Source organism: Lutra lutra, chromosome 14 (genome assembly GCF_902655055.1).
Source record: "Lutra lutra chromosome 14, mLutLut1.2, whole genome shotgun sequence".
NCBI classification, from domain to species: Eukaryota; Metazoa; Chordata; class Mammalia; order Carnivora; family Mustelidae; genus Lutra; species Lutra lutra.
In genome coordinates this window covers 32,549,261-32,567,631 of record NC_062291.1, presented here as the reverse complement: position 1 = coordinate 32,567,631, position 18,371 = coordinate 32,549,261, and the positions used below count along the sequence as shown (strand labels likewise).

The 18,371-nt window shown below is 51.1% G+C and overlaps 1 protein-coding gene across 4 annotated transcripts in view; it reads left to right on the top strand.

Moving 5' to 3' along the window:
- The window catches only part of LRRC20 (leucine rich repeat containing 20), an 85,128-nt gene that overhangs the window by 39,327 nt on the left and 27,430 nt on the right, over positions 1-18,371 (top strand). For 3 of the 4 annotated variants that reach the window (XM_047702932.1, XM_047702933.1, XM_047702931.1), the window contains exon 3: positions 4,659-4,808. The exons of the other annotated variant lie outside the window; for it this stretch is intronic. In XM_047702932.1, coding sequence (XP_047558888.1) covers positions 4,659-4,808 — 150 coding nt within the window. The remainder of the gene's footprint in view (positions 1-4,658; positions 4,809-18,371) is intronic. 4 annotated transcript variants of the gene reach the window in all.

The following is an 18,371-nucleotide window of genomic DNA, read 5'->3' as shown; positions in this document are numbered from 1 at the left end:
TTACTGCTCCTAGGTGACTTTCTAGTCATCATCACTTAGGAGGTTGTATAAATATTAAATTCTGTTCACTTGTGATTTTTTGTTTGACTTCAAAAATATTTCAAGTGTAATTCTCTCTAGAATTTACTTTGATTCTTTTTTTTTTTAAATAGGGAAGAGGGGGAGGTCAGAGGGAGAAGGAGAGAGAGATCTTAAGCAGGCTCCATGATGTGGGACTTGATTTCACAACTCTTGAGATCATGACCTAAACTGAAATCAAGAGTCCGACTCCTAACTGACTGAGCCACCCAGGCATCCTAAGTTTGCTTTGATTCTTAGGTTAATTGAGAGTCTCTTTTGTTTTCCCAGAATTGTTAATTGGCTGTTGTGATATCAGTTATTAATCCTTCCCTTCCCCAATTTATTTATGAGGTCTCCTTTAGTGTTTATTAAATTGTGACTTTTTTTTATAGGCTACATTTTCCAAACTATTTTCTTTCTATAATCTATTTTTCCTGTTGCCCTCTGTTGTAGTTATTGTAGTCTTAAAATATTGGTCATCCCCTTATCTTCTCCTCTCTTAGGGAGCCTTGCTTGCTTAATTCCCTAGCTGAAATTTAAAAGCATTTCAAAAAATGGTTTTGGGTTTTAAAGTTAAAAAAAATAAAAAACTTTCTGGATTTTCAGTAGGAATTACATTAAACAATCTATAAAGTGATTTCTTTTTTTAAAAAATGATTTTATTTATTTATTTGATGGACAGAGATCACAAGTAGGCAGAGAGGCAAGCAGAGAGAGAGGGAGAAGCAGGCTCCCTGCTGAGCAGAGAGCCCGATGCAGGGCTCCATCCCAGGACCCTGAGATCATGACCTGAGCCGAAGGCAGCGGCTTAACCCACTGAGCCACCCAGGTGCCCCTATAAAGTGATTTCTGAAACAAATCACTATCATTTCAATCTTTTGTCACTAGCGAGCATGTTCTGTATGTTCACATACAAGTCTATTCTTTTTAGCGTTTCTTAATTTTTTAAAAATTTATTTAAATTCAATTTAGTTGACATAGAGTGTATTATTAGTTTCAGGAGTAAAAGTTAGTGTTTCATCAGTTGCATGTAACACCCAGTGCTTATTCCATCACATGCCCTCATTAACACCCATCACCTGTTTAACCCATCTCCTGCACGCACCTTCCCTCCGGCCACCCTCAGTTTGGTCCCTATAAGTGAGTCTCCTATGGTTTGTCTCCCTCTCTGATTTCATCTTATTTTACTTTTCCTTCCCTTCCCCTATGTTCATCTGTTTTGTTTCTTAAATTCCACATATGAGTGAGATCCTATGGTATTTGTCTTTCTGTGATTGACTTATTTCGCTTAGCGTAATACCCTCTAGTTCCAAAGACATCTTTGTGCACTTTTCTCCTTAATATTGGTTAGATACATTTCCCATTCTGGTTATCTCTATATATTTCATATTATTATTGCTGTTTGAAGTAGGCTCTTTAAAAATTGTATTTTATTGCTGACATGTGGGACTACTACTGAATTTTACGTATGTATTTTGATTAGCCACTTTGCTGAGACCTTTTAAATTTGTGTAGTTTGTCAGATGACTGCTTTGGTTTTTTGAGGTTACGTAGTCATTTCATATGTGCATGATAATCATTCTGTCTGTTTCCAGTGTTTGTGTCTTTTGTTTCTTTGGCCAAAACTTCCAAGATCATAGTCAGAGATTCTGGTGATGGAAGGCATCCTTTATTTTGCTCTTTGCTTTCAAGGGAAAGCTTCTGACATTTTCCTTGATGTTGCCTCTAGCTTGAATGAGATCTGTCACTTTTACTCAAAGGGGCTGTTATGATTTACAACCACAACAAAGATTCTTTTCTAGCCCTAGCCCATTGCACATCTGGCACAAAGTACTAGGAGACTAATTGTTTGGATGTGTTTGTTCTTTCTAGAATCCCTAGCCTGCTCCAAACTTTGAGCCTACAGCGCTAGTCTATTTCCAGCCCTTGATTTCCCTCTACCGAAAGCCTGACTTCCAGGGAATTCGTTCCTCCCTAGCAGGACCGCAAACCCTCTTCTGCCAGCCCTACTGGCTGATGTAAGAGCCAGTGCCTGACATTGGACAGTGGCAGGGCTAGAGTCACTCAAGCAGACTCCCCACTGAGCTCAGAGCCCCACTTGGGGCTCTACCTCACGACCTCAAGACCATGACCTGGGCCGAAATCAAGAGCCAGATGCTTAACCAACCGAGCCACCCAGGTGCCCCAGGACACTTCTTAATAACATGCCCTATAGAAGACACCTATGGATTCTCAGTTGTCTGGACTTCTGCCCTTGCCCCGTCTGTCCCCTTTCTTTTCCCAGCCCAGCTCTGAGAGGTTGCCAGTCCCCCTACTTTACCCTCCGAGCATGCGGGACACTGCCGGCCCTGTGCGCTGGAGGTCTTCCCAGTCCAGTGGGAAAGCAGACACAAAACAAGGTTACCACGGCACAAGATGAAGGGGTCTCATCCCCGCTCTGAGACTCCACGCCTGGAGCCACTAACTGCCTAGAGCAACCAGAAAAGGTTTTTAGAGGAGGTGACATTTGAGCTGCTCCTAGAGCAAGAGTAGAAATTCTATGAGGTGGTTGAGGGAGAAGGGCTTCAATTATGACTATTTTTTTTTAAAGATTCTATCCATTTATCAGACAGAGAGAGAGATCACAAGTAGGCAGAGAGGCAGGCAGAGGGGAAGGGGGAAGCAGGCCCCCCGCTGAGCAGAGAGCCCCATGTGAGGCTCAATCCCAGGAGCCAAGATCATGACCTGAGCCAAAGGCAGAGCCTTAACCCACTGAGCCACCCAGGCGCCCCCAATTATGAATATTTTGACAGACTTTCCATTTACTGTTGCTGTTCAGAATGGGATCTATAAACACTACATATCATTATTGGCATGTAGGAATATTAACTAAATTTTGCATATTTATTTTGGAGCAATCTTTAAAGGCTTAGGGGCCCAGGGGAGTCCAGCCTCTTTGGGGCCAAGACAAGTTTGCAGAGAGACCGGACAGTGCTGTCTGAGTTGGTTAGTGCTCCTGAGCTTCATGGGTTAGAGGAGGGTGATCCCAGTAATGGGGATGGTTCAAGAAGATTTCCAAAGAGGTGGGATGGGAGCTAGCCTTGAAGCATAGAGAGGATTTGGGTAGAGTGGGAAGGAGAGGTTAAAGTGGAGGAGGTGGATAGAAACAGCATCCCTACCCCCACTGCGCACCTGCCAGGCATTTTGTTAGCACGTTGTCTTTTTCATATTTAACTTTCCTATCAACTCTGCTTGGTCGATGGTATTAGCACGCCTGTTCTGCAGATGAGGAAACTGAGGCTTGGGGACTTTAAGTGACGTAGTGTGCAGCTGGAGAACCTGATTTCTGAGCTTCCGTGCCATTAGTGCATCCCTGCTGTCATATGTACTCAAACAGTTCAGCGGTTCGGGCACATTCCCGGAGCTGTGCAACTGTCATCAGCATCCAGTGTTAGAGCCCTCACCCCCAGCTGCTGACCCCCAGGCCTTCCAGCCCTAGGCAGCCACTGCCCTACCTTCCATGTCTAGACATCCGCCTGCTTTGGACATTTCGTGTCAATGGCCTCATAAAATCTGTGATCATTTTCTGACTGGCTCTTGCCGCTGAGCCTCTGGTTGTCAAGGGTTATCCACACTCTGGCTCGTATGGATACTTTGCTTCTTTTTCTGGCCAAACGATATTATTTTTGATGGATGATACTACATTTTGCTTAGTCAATCATTCTGCGGATGGACAGGCGGTGGTTTGCACGTGGGGGCTGTTGGGAGTAACGCCCCCATGTGCGGTGTTTTCAGTTCTCTCCGGTGGACCCCTCGCGTGGACTTGCTGGGTCACGGGGTAACACTGGGCTTACCCATTTGGGAAACTGCCGGACTGTGCTCCACGGGGCCTGCCCCACTGCCTCTGGCTTAGGCTGGCCTTCAGAGGCTCAGCGCTGGGAGGAAGGGCAGACCACACAGTCTGTGTGAGCTGCCTGTTTTCCAAGGTGACTGTTACAAAGTAGTGTGGAGACGGCGGCCTCACCATGAGGTCTCTGGCGATGGCAGACTCACAGGGGCTCAAGGACACCACCGTGAGTGTCCGTGGTCCTGAGCGGGCACGGCCACTCCTGCTGTACTTCAGCTCCCAGGCCCTGCTCCCAGACGAGTTGATTAGAGCTCCTGGGGTTCATGGGTTGGAGGAGGGTGATCCCAGTAATGGGGATGGTTCAGGAAGATTTCCAAAGAGGTGGGATGGGAGCGGGCCTTGAAGCATAGAGAGGATTTGGGTAGAGTGGGAAGGGGAGGGTAAAGTGGAGGAGGTGGAGAGAAACGGCATCCCCACCCCCACTGCACACCTGCCAGGCATTTTGTTAGCACATTGAGTCTTTTTCATATTTAACTTTCCTGATAACTGCTTGGTCGATGGTTCCAAACCCATGGTTCCAGGTACCAGAGAGAGAGGGCTATGACCCATGGTGATGAGGGCTGTCGGGAGAGGGAGGGCAGAATTTCGAGCCTGGCACAGGGGAGAGAGAAAGGAGGTGGGGAGCAGAGGCGGGGTTGGGGGCCTCGCGGTGTGGGGCGAGTCCCCGAGCAGCCAGGGCTGACTCTGCTCTGTCTCTACTCTCTCGCTGCAGATCTGGCCGAGTGCAAGCTGGTTTCCTTCCCCATCGGCATCTACAAGGTCCTGCGGAATGTCACCGACCAGATCCACCTCATCACGCTGGCCAACAACGAGCTCAAGTCCCTCACCAGCAAGTTCATGACCACGTTCTGTCAGCTCCGAGGTAGGCCCTGCTCAGACCCGCTGGGAGGGCGTGGCCAGCCCTTGGCCTTCAGGTGCCAGCTCTGTGTGGACAGTGTCCACTGGGGCCAGGGTCCGGTCAGCTAGACTCTGGAAATCATTCCTGGGAGAGGCTTCGAGGCTGGAACCATGTCGTCCCTATGGCCTGGAGGACTGTAAGCATCGCTCCTCCGTTGAGCTGGCTGTGAATCAGATCGACCGATGGTCAAGGGTGTGGGGTCCTGGAGTGACTGTCTTGTTCAGAGCAGACCAGAGGACGGTGTGGGGCCCTGATGCCCATAAGTAGTTATTTCTCAGTAGGCTTGAACCAGTCCCCTTTGTACCCTGCCACCCTAGCCCTGCTTTCCTGCATGCCTTGCGGCCGGCAGATGGCATCATGGATTCTCTTGAAACAGCTCCTCTGGCTGGGCGAGCCAGGTATGGTGGCCACTGCAGTACCTGCTCCGCTCTTCCCCGCAGAGCAGCCCCTCTACCCTTCCATGAGAGTCCCCTGCCGCTCGGTGAGCCATGGGTGGGAAAACTGGGGAGGGCCCAGGGAGCAGAGGAGAGGCAACTCCTGCCTTCTGGAATTCTGTCTGGTAGGGGCATGAGACAGGTCAGGGCCTGTTTCGAGAAACCAGTAAGTCACATGCTGATGCAGCAGGAGGCCGCGCACAGGCATACCTCACACGGCTGATTTCAGGCCTCGTAGGGGAGGTGAGGGCATCAGGCAGAGCCCCGAGGGGAGAGGGAGGCATGACTTGGCAAACACAACCCTGGGACAAGAAGCAGGTTGTATAAGGCTCAGGAATGGTCTACAGGTAGGGCCTGGAAAGGCCACTGGCTAGCTTCACACACGCGGCCCAGTGGGGAGGGATTGGCCTATGTTGTCATTTCTGAGTGATGCTCACAGGGCTCACTGCTTTGGGGCCTAAACCCCTGGGGGGTGGCGGATCCTAGAGCGGCACTTGGCTCCCTGGAGGCACCCCGGGCACTTTGAACCAGGCTAACTTTCCCCGTCTTCTGCCCTTTTCTCGTGGCTGCCTCTCTGCACGGGCAAGAGGGGCCCTCACAGCCTGCAGGCCCTGTGGACCACTGTGCTTGGCCCTGGAGGAAATTAGAATCGTCTGGGGCACTTTTCTACAAACATAGACGCCTTAGCTCTACCCCACGGCCAGTTGAGCCAGAATGTCTGAGTATGGGCCTGGGCCTTGTGAGCGCGTTTTAAAACCTGTTCCAGTCGTTCTGAAATGCCAAAACTGAGGCCATGGCTCAGCAAATACCTCGCGTGTGAGCGATGAGCATCAGGACTTGAGCTTGGGTGGCGGGTGGGGGGGGACTGTGACAAACTAAAACATGCCCCACTCAGCTTCAGCCAGATACGCCATGAGAATGTTCTGTTTTATTCAGTAGAAGCTAGAGAGAGGGGCTTAATGGGGGCTGTACCAATTTTTATATAGTCTGGAAGCTGATAAAACTCCTGCATGGTGGATCCAGCCCATGGGCTGTTAAGTTGGAAGTCTCTCCCATGATTAGAGCCGTCTCTGCCACGTCCTTTGGTGCCTGGGAAAGGAAAGTCAGGGAGAGGAGGCTTGTTAGGAATCTCAGAGCCACACACCACGTGCTCCACCGTGCAGGCTAGGGCTGTCTTTCCGGGCCCTCCTGCGGTAGCCCACGGGTCCCCTAGAGATGTTTGCTTCCCAGAGGAGAGTAGAAGGATCGAAACTGCACGGCGGGGCTTGGCAGGGACCTCCAAGAAGGCCAGCCAGCTAACGCCCGAGTTCGCTTGTGTTTCCCTTCATTCTGCTTTCCCTTGGGTCCCTGCTGTGTTCCAGGTGTGTGTCTGGAGGCTGGGGAAGAGACTGGTAGGCCAGGGTGTCCCTTAAGGAGCCCAGGGTCGTCCTGTGCACTGGTACGGACGGCGTGCTGAGGCCGCTGGGAAGGAAACATCGTCATGCTCCCTGTGAGTGGCGTGGGCGGCAGGTGGGCATGGAAAGCAAGGGCTTTCAAAGGACTTGACATTTGGCAGTGCCTTGGGGGGTGAATAGGCCCTCTCTAGGGGGGACGGTGACACATGCCAGAGAAACGCACCTGGAGCCCCGCACCTTTGTGCCTTCGCTACAGAAGTGTTTCTCATAATACCCTTCTGGTCAGACGCAGTTTGCACTCCCTCCGTGTGGCTGGCAGCCCTCCCCCATGCCTCCCCGATCACAAAGGGAAAGCTGTGCTGTGCACCGTCATTGGACCTCACAGAGGTGGTGGTGGCAGTGGCAGCCCCCGATGGCGGGCTGGTAACCAGGGGCAGGGAGGGGCTGGAGCTGAGAGCCGCACCTGGCTCCCCGAGCGATGGCCCTGGGCCCCAACCAGGATTTGTGGTTTCTCTTTCAAATCGAAAAATGCTCCCCTTTTATGTATGAAGGGGAAGCTTGAATAAGGCTTTGCTGGTTTGCCAGCTTCCTCTTCTTGGTTCTTGACAGAGGAGGCAGACTGCCTCGGTGCTGAGGAGAAAGCCGTCTGTCTCCTCTCCACCTGCCACATTGTCTCCGGTGGGCACCCTGGGGACTGGCTTCTGCCAGGCTCATAGCCCCCTCAGAGTTAGGTCATCTTTAAATGACTCCATCACCTTGATGCCCTTCACCCATGTTCTAGAAGAAGAAAGCAAAACCCAAGAAAGCCCGCGGCACCAATGGAATCCGTGCAAAGGGCAGGCATGCCCTGTGGCGCATGTCTCATTGTCTGACTCCGGCTCCTCTGTTCCCTGTTCTCCCAGGTGCCCGTCTCCCCACTTCCTCCCAATCTGGGCCATTCAGCTCTTCTTATGACTGTGCCCAGGGCTTGCACACCTGTGGAAATCCACAAAAGCCACCCAGATGAGCAGCAGAGGCTGTTTATTCAGAACTGGCTCTGGTGCGGTAGTGGGGGGTGGGGAGCCAGCAGCTGTCACTGGCATCTGGCAGAGACTCAAAGGCAGGCAGAGGAGTGGGATAAAAGGGAAGAGGATAAAAGGGAAGGCTGTGCCCTGCTTGCAAGGGAGAGGGGAGCTGGAGGCAGGCCAGCTTGCAGCAAGCATCCCGTGGGATTGGTTTGGGTACATTTTTGCCTTTCTCCAGTTTAAACCCGAAGTTGGACATTGGAACAAGAATTAGGGAGACTGTCTGTTGGTAATCAAGTCCTGGCCATTTTGGGGGCTGATTGTTATGGGAGTCATATCTGGCTTCCTGGAGAGACCATTGTCTGAGTCCCTACGAGTGTGAGTGAGAGCAGACTGGCAGCCGGGGCTGGTTCCCACAGAGGCTGGATTGGTTCCCTGGGTGGGGGGCTGCAGGGTGGGGTCGGCGTGCTGTCTTCATAAGCAACCTGGCTGCTATCTGTGTGTCTGTTCAGTTGCTCACAGCCGGCCTCTTAGCTCTGTGCAGCTGGTCCTCGGGAGCATCTCTTGTGGCCCGGCTGTGGGCACAGACACGTGAGTAGTAACCCGAGGGTCCAGATTTGTGGGGGCACTTAGCCCTCAAAGCTTCTCGCAGAGGGATTGACACATGTCATCTCAGTTAACCCTCCTAGCACCAGCCATCTGGGGTGGACAGGATGACAAAGACCTAGACGCGGTCCTTGAGGAGTCTCCAGTCTCTCGGGGGAGGCAGGTGTGGAAGCAGACCGCCACCTAAGCCCCGAGGGGTGGCACGGCAGGCATTCACTCCAAGTATGGTGGGTGGGCCGAGGAGGTGGAAGGCAGGGCTGCCTTGTGTGCGAGCATCCGGTCGCTGGGGCCACCAGAACAGAACAGCTGTCTGCGTCCGCACTTTGCCAGGCACTGTGCTAGGACCCTGGAGGAACTGGTTTACCACTGGCAACCTCGCCCTGGCATTTCCCAGCTGTGTGACCTTGGGCAAATGATTGAACTGCTCTGAGCACTCCACTCCCCATTCGTTTCTCTAGTCGCTGTAAGACTGTAAGGCTTCCTTTGCAGTTCCTGTTCTGTTTTGAATGGGCAGTGGACACAGTACAGTATTCCAAGGGGAGAATAAGTCTCCTTCTTATTCCCATCCCCAGATACCCATTTCCTCCACCCATAGGCAACTTACTTTACCAGTTCTAGAGATAATCCGTGCCAGTGTGAACATAAATTTATTTAAATGTTGGTCACATTTACAGTGTATTGCCATGGGCAGGCACTGGGAAAAGCACTTTGCAAGTATGAAGTCATTTAAATTTCTACCTTGGTCATCGCTTTGTTTCTGATGAGGAACCTGAGGCAGGGACGAGATCAGGAACTTGCCCCAGGCCTCACAGCAAGGAAGGAGGGTTGGGACTGCGGGCCCACAGCCAGAATCCCTTTGTGGAGCTTCTTGTTTTGCTCCTTGTCTTTTTCACTTAGCAGTATATTTTAGCAGGTGGCCCCTGTTGGTACAACGAGACTCCCCTTACTCTTTTACTGAGGCAGATGGTTAGCAACTTGGCTTTCATGAGTTCCAGACCCGGTTTCCCTCCCCTTCCTTTTGTCTGTCCATGCAGATGTGGCTTTTAGAAACCTGAATTGTCTCTTGGCCCCTCTGTTCGCTGTGGCCAGCAGCTGTCTGTGTGCCAAGCGTGGGCCAATGGAAGGACACCGACTGCCTTGCCCCACCAGCCCACCGCCCCGCAGGGGGCCCTTGCAGGCAGGAACATGATTGCTCATTGACGCAGGGTCACGGCCAAGGTGCTGATGGATCCTCAGTGGACAGGTATTTCTGGGGCCGGCACAGTCCCTCGCTGCCCGGCTGCCTAATTACTGCAGGCCGGCTTCGTCTGCCCTTTCGTGGAATCAGCAGGCTTCCTCCATCCCCTGGGGTCAGTCTAAGGCCTCGGAGTCAGACCTGGCGGTTGTCCAAGATGAGGAGGATGCGGAAGTAATAAGAAGAACTTGGGGGAGGAGAGGTCCATTAAGCAGACACAAGAAAGCACACTTCAGCAGGGATGATAAATAAGGGAATGTCATGACGGGTTGCTCCTAGGCCGTGGACAGTGTTGGGAGCCGGATGGAATAGGTTTCCTCCCAGAGCCCCCATCCATGCTGGGAGCCCAGGTTGTTGGACTCTGAGCCCTGGCATAAGAGAGAGCAGAAAGAAACACACGGCGCCCCCACTCACACAGCCCCCGGGGCCAGAGGACCTCAGCCCTCTGTGTCCACAAGAGAGACTGGCCAGGCTGGTGCACCGTTGTGACTCAACAATGTAGAAGTGTGTCGTGGCCCCCGGGGTAAGCAGCAGGGCCCCCGTGGCTGCTGCAGTGGGTTTCTGGAAGCTTAGCGCACCAGCGCACCGAGTAGCTGGGGTCTCGCCACACTTTTGTTATTCCTCTGACGTGGACACATCAGAAAAAACCTCAGGCATCCAGGGTAGGGTGACATAATGTCCCGGGGTTAGACAGGGCTAGAACTTCGATGGGTGTGGTGGATTCCAAGGAACCTGTGTGCTTTGCCCTCCCTCCCCTTTTAATGGGGGCCTGGGAGCTGCTGCTCCTTGGTTTGGTTCCTGCTCAAAACTCACCAAGTCCACTGCGAACAGTGTGGCATTTGTAAACTCTGCGTAAATTCCCTAGCCCAACTGGGGGTGATATGCAAACTGATGAATTACTGAACACTGCATCTGAAATTAATGTGTTGGCTAATTGAATGTAAATTTTAAAAAAAAATAGCAAAAAAAAATACACTCTCTAGGCCCAATTGATTTCACTGGAGAATTCTAGGAAATGTTTAAACAAGAACTAGCATCAATTTTACATAGCCTCTTCCAGAAAAGAGAAAGGAAGGGCATTCTTTCCAGCCCATGCTATGAAGCCCGTGGAGCTTTGATTTCAAATTTAGATAAAGACGGTCTTCAAAGAAAACTATCAGCTGGTGTCTTTCATGAACTAAGACACAGTAATTTTCAGCAACACATTAGTGATCAAATACAGCAAAGTATAAAAAGAATTACATGCCACAGCCAAGTGGGATTTATTCATTTTTCCAGATGTGCAAATGGGATTTATTCATTTTCCAGATGTGTCATTTGAAAAGCTTTTGAAAAATCAGTGTTTTCTATCACATCAAAGGCTAAAGAAAAAGAATCATGTGATCCTATTTGTTGACAAAGATAAAGCATTTGACCGACTAGGAGTACAGGGGAAATGCCTTAAATTGGTGAAGCCCATCTATAAAAATCCTATAGCTAACATCAGACTTAATGCTGAAATGTTTTCCCTGTAAATCTGAGAACGAGGCCAGGATGTCTGCCCCCATCCTAAGAGTTTTAACTACTACACCAAGACAAGATAAAGAAAGGCATAGATTGGAAATTACGAAATAAAACTACCCCTCTTTGGGGCACCTGGGTGGCTCAGTTGGTGAAGTGTCAGCTCAGGTCATGATCTCAGGGTCCTGGGGTCGAGCCCTGCATCAGGCTCCCTGTCTGCGAGAAGCCTGCTTCTCCTTCTGCCTCTGCCCCTTTCCCCTGCTTGTGGGCATGCTCTCTCTCTCGTTCAAGTAAATAAAATCTTTTTTTAAAAAATTGCCACTATTTGCACATGACATGATTGTCTGCGTAGAAAACTCCAATGAATAAACAAAACAAAACAAAACAAAATCAAAACAAAAAAAACCCTCCTAGAATGCATCAACGAGTTCAGCAAGTTCCCAGGGATACAAAATCAACACAAAACATGCAGACTTACTCTCGAAATGCTTCCCTTGGCTTCCTATCTGTCAGAGAGTAAACCCACTGTCTTTCACACGTCTCTGGGGTCCTGTCTAACCTGGTTCCAGCCCCGCCAACACTGTTCTTCTTTTGCTCCCCTCTCCCGACACACTGCCCCCCTTTTCTGTTCCTTGGATGTGTAGGTCCTCCCTACTTTGGGTGTGATTTCCTGATAGCTTTCCCCTGGGCTCTTTCCTTCTCATTCTTCACTTGGATCTTAAGTGCCTTCTGAAATAATCTTACTTATTTTTGTCCCCCCACCCGCTGCACATGTGTATAAGCTTGTTAAGGGGAGACACTAGTGTTCCCCGCACCCTCCCCATGGTCATGCAGCAGTGAACCCCATGGCAGGTGCCCAGTGAGTGGGGGTCAAGTGAGGGAGTGTGGGCTATTCCGGTGGCACCGTGTCTCAGTGACTTTCCCATAAGTCACGTGTCCCAGCCACACCCACCTTTTCTTTTATTTTCCCTTTCGATTCCTGCTTTAATGTTTGCTTTCAATTTTGTTTCCAGCAAAGGCTCCAGAATCCAAGAATGAAGTTTCATGGGTCTTATACCTCCTTAACAGAAAGAATGCCATTGATTGAGGGCTTTTACTTTTCAAAGGGTATCCATTTCATGTTCAAGTGCCAGGCTGAGTGTCTAGGGGCTGCTTAACTAATCCTATCTATCAGGCAGCCTGTCTGTAGTTCACAGCCCTCTGTCAGGGCATCCTCTCAGCCCTGCTGTCCACAGCATGGGAGACCTTCTCAGCGGGCCTCAGCGGGAGGCCACAGACACAGGAGGAGAGGGACTCCATTCAGGTCAGAAGTAGGGATTTGCTCAGTCTCTCCTCTGAGAACGGCAGGGTTAGAGAAGCAGTGCTGGAAAAAAAGAGGTGCCCGAGGGGCCCTCTTCTCTCGGGGAGTCTGGCTGGGGTTCAAATCCTGGTTTTGGGAATTGGGGGAGGAAAGTCAGATACCTGGGGGAGAGGCTGGGATTTGACCTGGGACACATTACTTCACTATCTCTCTGCAAACTAGGGCTCATAAGTTATGAGAAAATGAACACATTGATTGCAGGGAAGCCCTGAGAACAAGCACATGAAACATAGCAGTGCTCAAGAGCTTTTAGTGTCCTTATTACTTTTTAAAAAGCTATTTTATTTATTCACGTGAGAGAGAGAGGTCATGAGAGAGAGAGAGAGAGCACAAGCAGGGGGCAGAGGCAGAGAGAGAAGCAGACTCCCCGCCAAGCAGGGAGCCCGATGTGGGACTCGATCCCAGGACCATGGGATCATGACCTGAGCCGAAGGCAGACACAGCCACCCAGGCGTCCCATGTCCTTATTACTTTTTGTTATCAGCCCCAGACCCCATGAGTTGAACTTTTGGTGTCCAGCAGGAGAGCTCTTTCCAGGAATCCCTCCCCAACTCCAGCTTAGCGCCGCAACACTTAGCCAAGGCAGCAGGAGCCCGATTCACCAATTCACCTGAGTGGGCTGGCATGGCCTCGGCCTCGCAGGAGCACCTCCAGGCCCCCTTTGAAGCTCAGCAGTGGAAAACCCTCCTTTGGCCCCAGCTTCAATGCAGCCCCTTTGACGAGCTTAAGGCCTTTAAGGACCCATCCGCCAAGGGTGCAAGATCAGCCTTTCCTGGGGCCTCACACTTTTCAGAAAAGCTTCTGAGCTGCGAGAGAGTCCACCCTCCCGGCAGACCCAGCCCCACCTCCTTGCTGGAGCTTTTCCTCTTCAAGAGCCTGCCGCTAAAGAAGGCCGGACTTCAGAGAGCAGCCTTTCCTGGGGGGCGGGAAGCTGGGGCCGGGCTGACTGTATCCACAATTTTCTTAATCTTTAGAGCCGTGATCCCCAGAGGATGCAGTAAGTGATGACTTAGAAGGCTGCCTAAGCTCTGTTGAGTGAAAAAGGCTGGTCTCAAAAGAGTGTATAGTCTATGATTGCATTTTTAAAAAACATTGATTGATTGATTGATTGATTGGGGCTGGGGGAAGGGCAGAGGTAGAGGGGAAACAGACCCCCTGCTGACATGGGGCTCAGGACCTGAGTCGAAACCAATGCAGGTGCCCCTACATTTTTGCATTTTTTTTTTAAATCCATCCATCCGTGAGTATATACTTAAAAAAATATGGAAGAATGAAGAGCAAACAACTCTGATACTCTCTAGGGGTGGAAATACATGGGAGTTTCACCTTCCTCTGCCCCGTGTTTTCATGAGGTCTTTATTTCTACAACGAGCGCGCACTGCTTTTGTAAGCAAGGATACGCATCTGAAGTTCAACAAACCATATCAGTCGGGACGGGCTGGCTGCACCTCAGGAACCAATAATTCCAAATCTCAGGAGCTAAAACAACAAAATGCTGTAGTTCCAGTGGGCATGGCGTTTGGTTTCTGCAACAGTGATCAGACCCTCCAAGTGCTAGGCTTCCTGCTGCCTTCAGTGATGACCGAGGGCTGGGCCCTGACTTGCCTTGAGCGTCATGATGGCACAGACAGGGTCTCTGTGCAGATGCTCCCCGTGTTCCTGGAGATTCATAGACAAGGGAAGGGGAAATGGAATGAGCACCCCCTATCCTCCAGGAAGGAGGAGGCGTCCAGACACCAAGATGGGGCCCGGGCTGGGTGGAGCGGAAGGAGGGGCGGGGTCCGAGGAAGGCTGAAGACCCGTCTGTGGGAAGCCCGTTTGGCACATGCTCAGGGCAGAAGAGCAAGGCGAGCCCCTCTGCTGGGAGCCCTGCCGGGATCAGCCCGGGGGGTCCCCCAGAGCCAGGGAGCTAACAAGCTTTTCATCTGACTGGTGGCACTCATAAATGCTCTGCATGTCCTGCCGTTTCTTTCCTACTGTTCAGTTGCTTTTCTCTGCGTTTCTGTCTTGCCCCAGCTATGACTCAAGGGCTCTGCATATATTCTTCCCTCTCACGCTCCTAGAATGAACGTCATCGGGAGGCTTTTGTAGAATCACCGGCCCTCCTCTTCAGGCTGTGGGAGGAGCAGGTGGACAGGAGCTCTCTCTGCCTGGAAAGCTCAGTACACATTTCTTGAGCTGGGCCTGGAACTACGAACAGTGCTATGGGTTCAGTATATGGAAAGACCTGACCCTTATTAAATCCCTGCTCTCTCCGGTTCCTGGTCGCCCCAAGGGCAGTGGGCTACCACACTCCTATGATCTGGGTTTTCTGGACTGTAAAATGATTTATGTCCTTTCTCTTTCCTACACCTTAGGCAAGGACAGAGTTAAGTGTGTATTGAGCACCTACTATGTGCCAGGTACTGTACACGTATCATCACCTTTAATTTTCCTAGCACCTTTTAGCATCTCTTTTAGAGATGAACGAAATGACTCAGAGAGGTTTGGTGATTTGCTCAACACCACACAGCTAGGGAGTGGGGCAGCTGAAATCTGACACTGGATCTGTCTCATTCCAAAAACACTGTGGGCTGCTTCCAAAAGGGTGGGTGAAGGACTTTATAAGCAGAGTTGAATGCAGAGAATGATGACAGACCCATGAAAGACTTAATTCTTCCAAGCTTTACAAAATGTCAATGTCCCTACCTGTGGAGGGTCTAGGTTATCAGAAGGCCAAGACTGCACCATCACCCAGCATGATTAATTAAAAAGTATAAGCCCAACAAGACATTCCTGCCTCCAGAAAGGTTTGCCTGAGAACCACTCTGAACAGCTGGCTCTTCTTCCTAAGCTCCTTTGGCCCTCGTGACTTTCTGTTTTGACTCCATTTAGTTGGACCCCATTCTGGGAAAAGGCAACACTCATTCCTATCAAATTTCATACGGGTTGTTCACATTCACACACACCATGATTTGGGGTTAGCCCTGTGTCAGGCTGGGAGAAGCGGGAAGAATTTGGAGCATTTGTGGTCAAGTCAGCCTATGGCAATCTTTTTGTTCCTTATCTGTCAAGCTTTTCCAGAGCACCCTCTCTGTGTCAGGCCTGGTGCTGGGCACCCAGTAGCTGCCTGCAGTGGTGGCTGCTTCTCCCAGTTCTGAGCCAGTTTGGGGCTGTCATTAGACTCAGGTCCAAAATGCTTTCATGAAAGTCTCTCTTTTTTTTTTTTTAAATAGCAATTTGGAACATGTCAAAAATTGAGGATTGGCGCCTGGGTGGCTTAGTCGTTAAGCATCTGCCTTTGGCTCAGTTCGTGATTCCAGGGTCCTGGGATTGAGCCCCACCTCGGGCTCCTTGCTCAGTGGGGAGCCTGCTTCTCCCTCTCCCACTGCTTGTGTTCTCTCTCTTGCTGTGTCTCCCTCTATCAAATAAATAAATAAATTTTTTTAAAAAAATTGAGGATAACAAAACCAAGAAAGGGGAGATTCCTTTCCCCACCCTCACAGCTGTGATGCTGGGCCGTGCTTCTCAGCTCCCCACTGCTCCCCAAAGTCCTCCGTGTTCACTGTCGCTTCAGGCAAAGATCATTCTCTTCCAAGTTTGGGCAGTTAGAAATACACACCTAGCAGGTAACTCCTTCCTAACTGGACTTCTGTGTTCACTGGCAGTACCTGACATCATCTGCCACATCTGTCCGTCTGTCTGCCTCACATACTTACACAGGGCTGACTGTGTGCCTAGTGCTGTTCAGAGCCTTTTTCGTGTATTAATTCACTTAAATTCACAGCAGTCCTATAGAAGAGTCCAGTACTGTCCTCATCTTACAGATGAAGAAATTGAGGCCAAGATACACAATTTGCCCAAGGTCATGTAGTCAGGAAGTGGCAGAGCCTGACTGAACCTACAGGTTCCAGACCCTGGAGCCTGGCACGGTCACACACGTACCGCATGGCCCCCCTGTCTACGTGGGGCCGTACCCCGGCTGCATCAGTGTCTCCTAGCAGGCAAGAGCTGCTGGGGGATGCGGCACGTTCCGGGAGGGGAGGGTCCAGCACCCAGGTGTGGGAAGGCCTTCCCAGAGTTGGCATTCCTGACCATGGGAATGAAAACAAACCTGGGGACGGTTGACATCTGCCACCTCCCTGCTAGAACACTGACTGGCACGTGCTACCAAGCTCAGCACATAGCACCGTGCCCTCAAGACTGCCCTCTTTGTCACCAGCACCTACCTCGTGAGGGCCGGACAGGCTCCCTGAGGGACCTGTGACAGCCTGCACTGGCAGATGGTCTTCGAATTAGGGGTTTGGGGGTGTGGCGGCTGCCAGACCACACAGAGCGTGGCAGGCAGATTCTCAGAAAATGATGGCTCAGGGAAACACACCCAACAAGAACCGAACAGCCAGGAAAATCGGGCCAATTCTCATCTGAGAACAAATGTCCCTTCTAGGCATGCGGCTTTGGAGAGCCTCTGGGAGGCAGCCAACCCCCTGCCCTCCACTCTCCCACCCTCCGCTGGTGTAAATGCACCGAGAGCCCAGAGTCTTCATCCGGCCTCAGCGGCCAGTGAACGTTGAGTAACATTACTCTTATGGAAAGTAATAACAACTTTTCTCATTCTTACGTAATAAAAAAGACCAACTCAATTTTAAGAGAAAGTGTATACGTGGAACAGAAGTTTAGCAAAATTGTGAGGGTGATACTCTGATTCATTCATTTATTCATTTGCACACTCTTCCAACATGGAGTCCGCCACGCGGACCGGGCGCTGTGCCATGGGCACCTTTCCACAGCAGAGCAAAGCCCCAGCATCGTGCGGCTCCGGCCATAACGGGGGAGGCAGTGTGCCAACAGGTCAGCGTTAGGTGACCATGGATGCTGTGGAGGGAAAACCTACAGGGGAGGGGGCAGAAACCCATGGGAGGGGACCCTAGTATAGATACAGTGACATTGGACAAGGACGAGCACTGCAAATACACCAGTCAGGAGCATTCTAGAAAGAGAGGACTACAGGTGCAAAGACCCCGAGGCAGCAGCATGCTTGGAATGTCTGGCAAAGGCAGGCCTGGGAAGCACTGGCCCGGACGCTCTCCGGCATCCCTTCCAACACGGCGAACTTGTAAATGTGATCTGGATAGGAGTGTGTTCTGGTTTAAGGCGTGGCTATCTAAGAAGTTTGCTGCTGGGGGGGCCCTGGGTTTGTGGGGGGTGAGCTGTGGTTCTGCTGCTGGAGCTTTGGGTTCAGGATGTCCCCAAAGGTGGGAAAATGAGAGGCAGACCAGTTAGGCCCCCAGCTTTATCTGTTTGCCCCCAGGGTTGGGGGTGGGAAGAGCCGTTAGTCATCTGGTATTTGCTGAGTGACCACAATGTGCCCCTCAGAGGGCTGGGTGAAGGGGACAAAGATGAATCAGGTACAGTTCCTGTCTGCCTGAGCCCCAGCATGGCAGAGCGGGGGCCCGGGTGTGGCCGGTACTCAGGTGTGTGGGTACAGAGAGTGCACGGGGGGCAGGGCGGGGGGCTCTGCCCTCACTGCCGAGCCCTGGGATGGGCTGTTGGCACCTGAGAGCAGCTCATCTCCCACAGCTCAGGGCTGCATCCTGGAGGACCCGAGGGAGGAGGGAGGAGCACGACCAGACACATAATCACTGGGGCCCAGTGCAAAATGAAAATGCAGGATCCTCATTCAAAAAGCAAGAGAGAATTGCCATTAAAGGTACGTAAGCATTTCCCTTCTTCCCGAGGTCGCTCTCAGGGCGTCATGGTGCTTTTCATTTGCCGCTGAAGGTCCTTCTGTGTAAGGAGAAATTAACACTTCAAGTGATTCGTGTGAATTTTACCTTTCATCTTTAGACTATACATTGCCGTTTTGAGATGCGGGTATCAGAGCATCTAACTTGTATGTATTAAGAAATTACACAACTCGTATTTTGTGACCCATTTCTAGAGGGTGCCTTGAGTGGGCCAGGACAGATTCAAGCTAGGCTCACAAAGTTTGGATGGAGGGAGGCAGGGAGGGCAG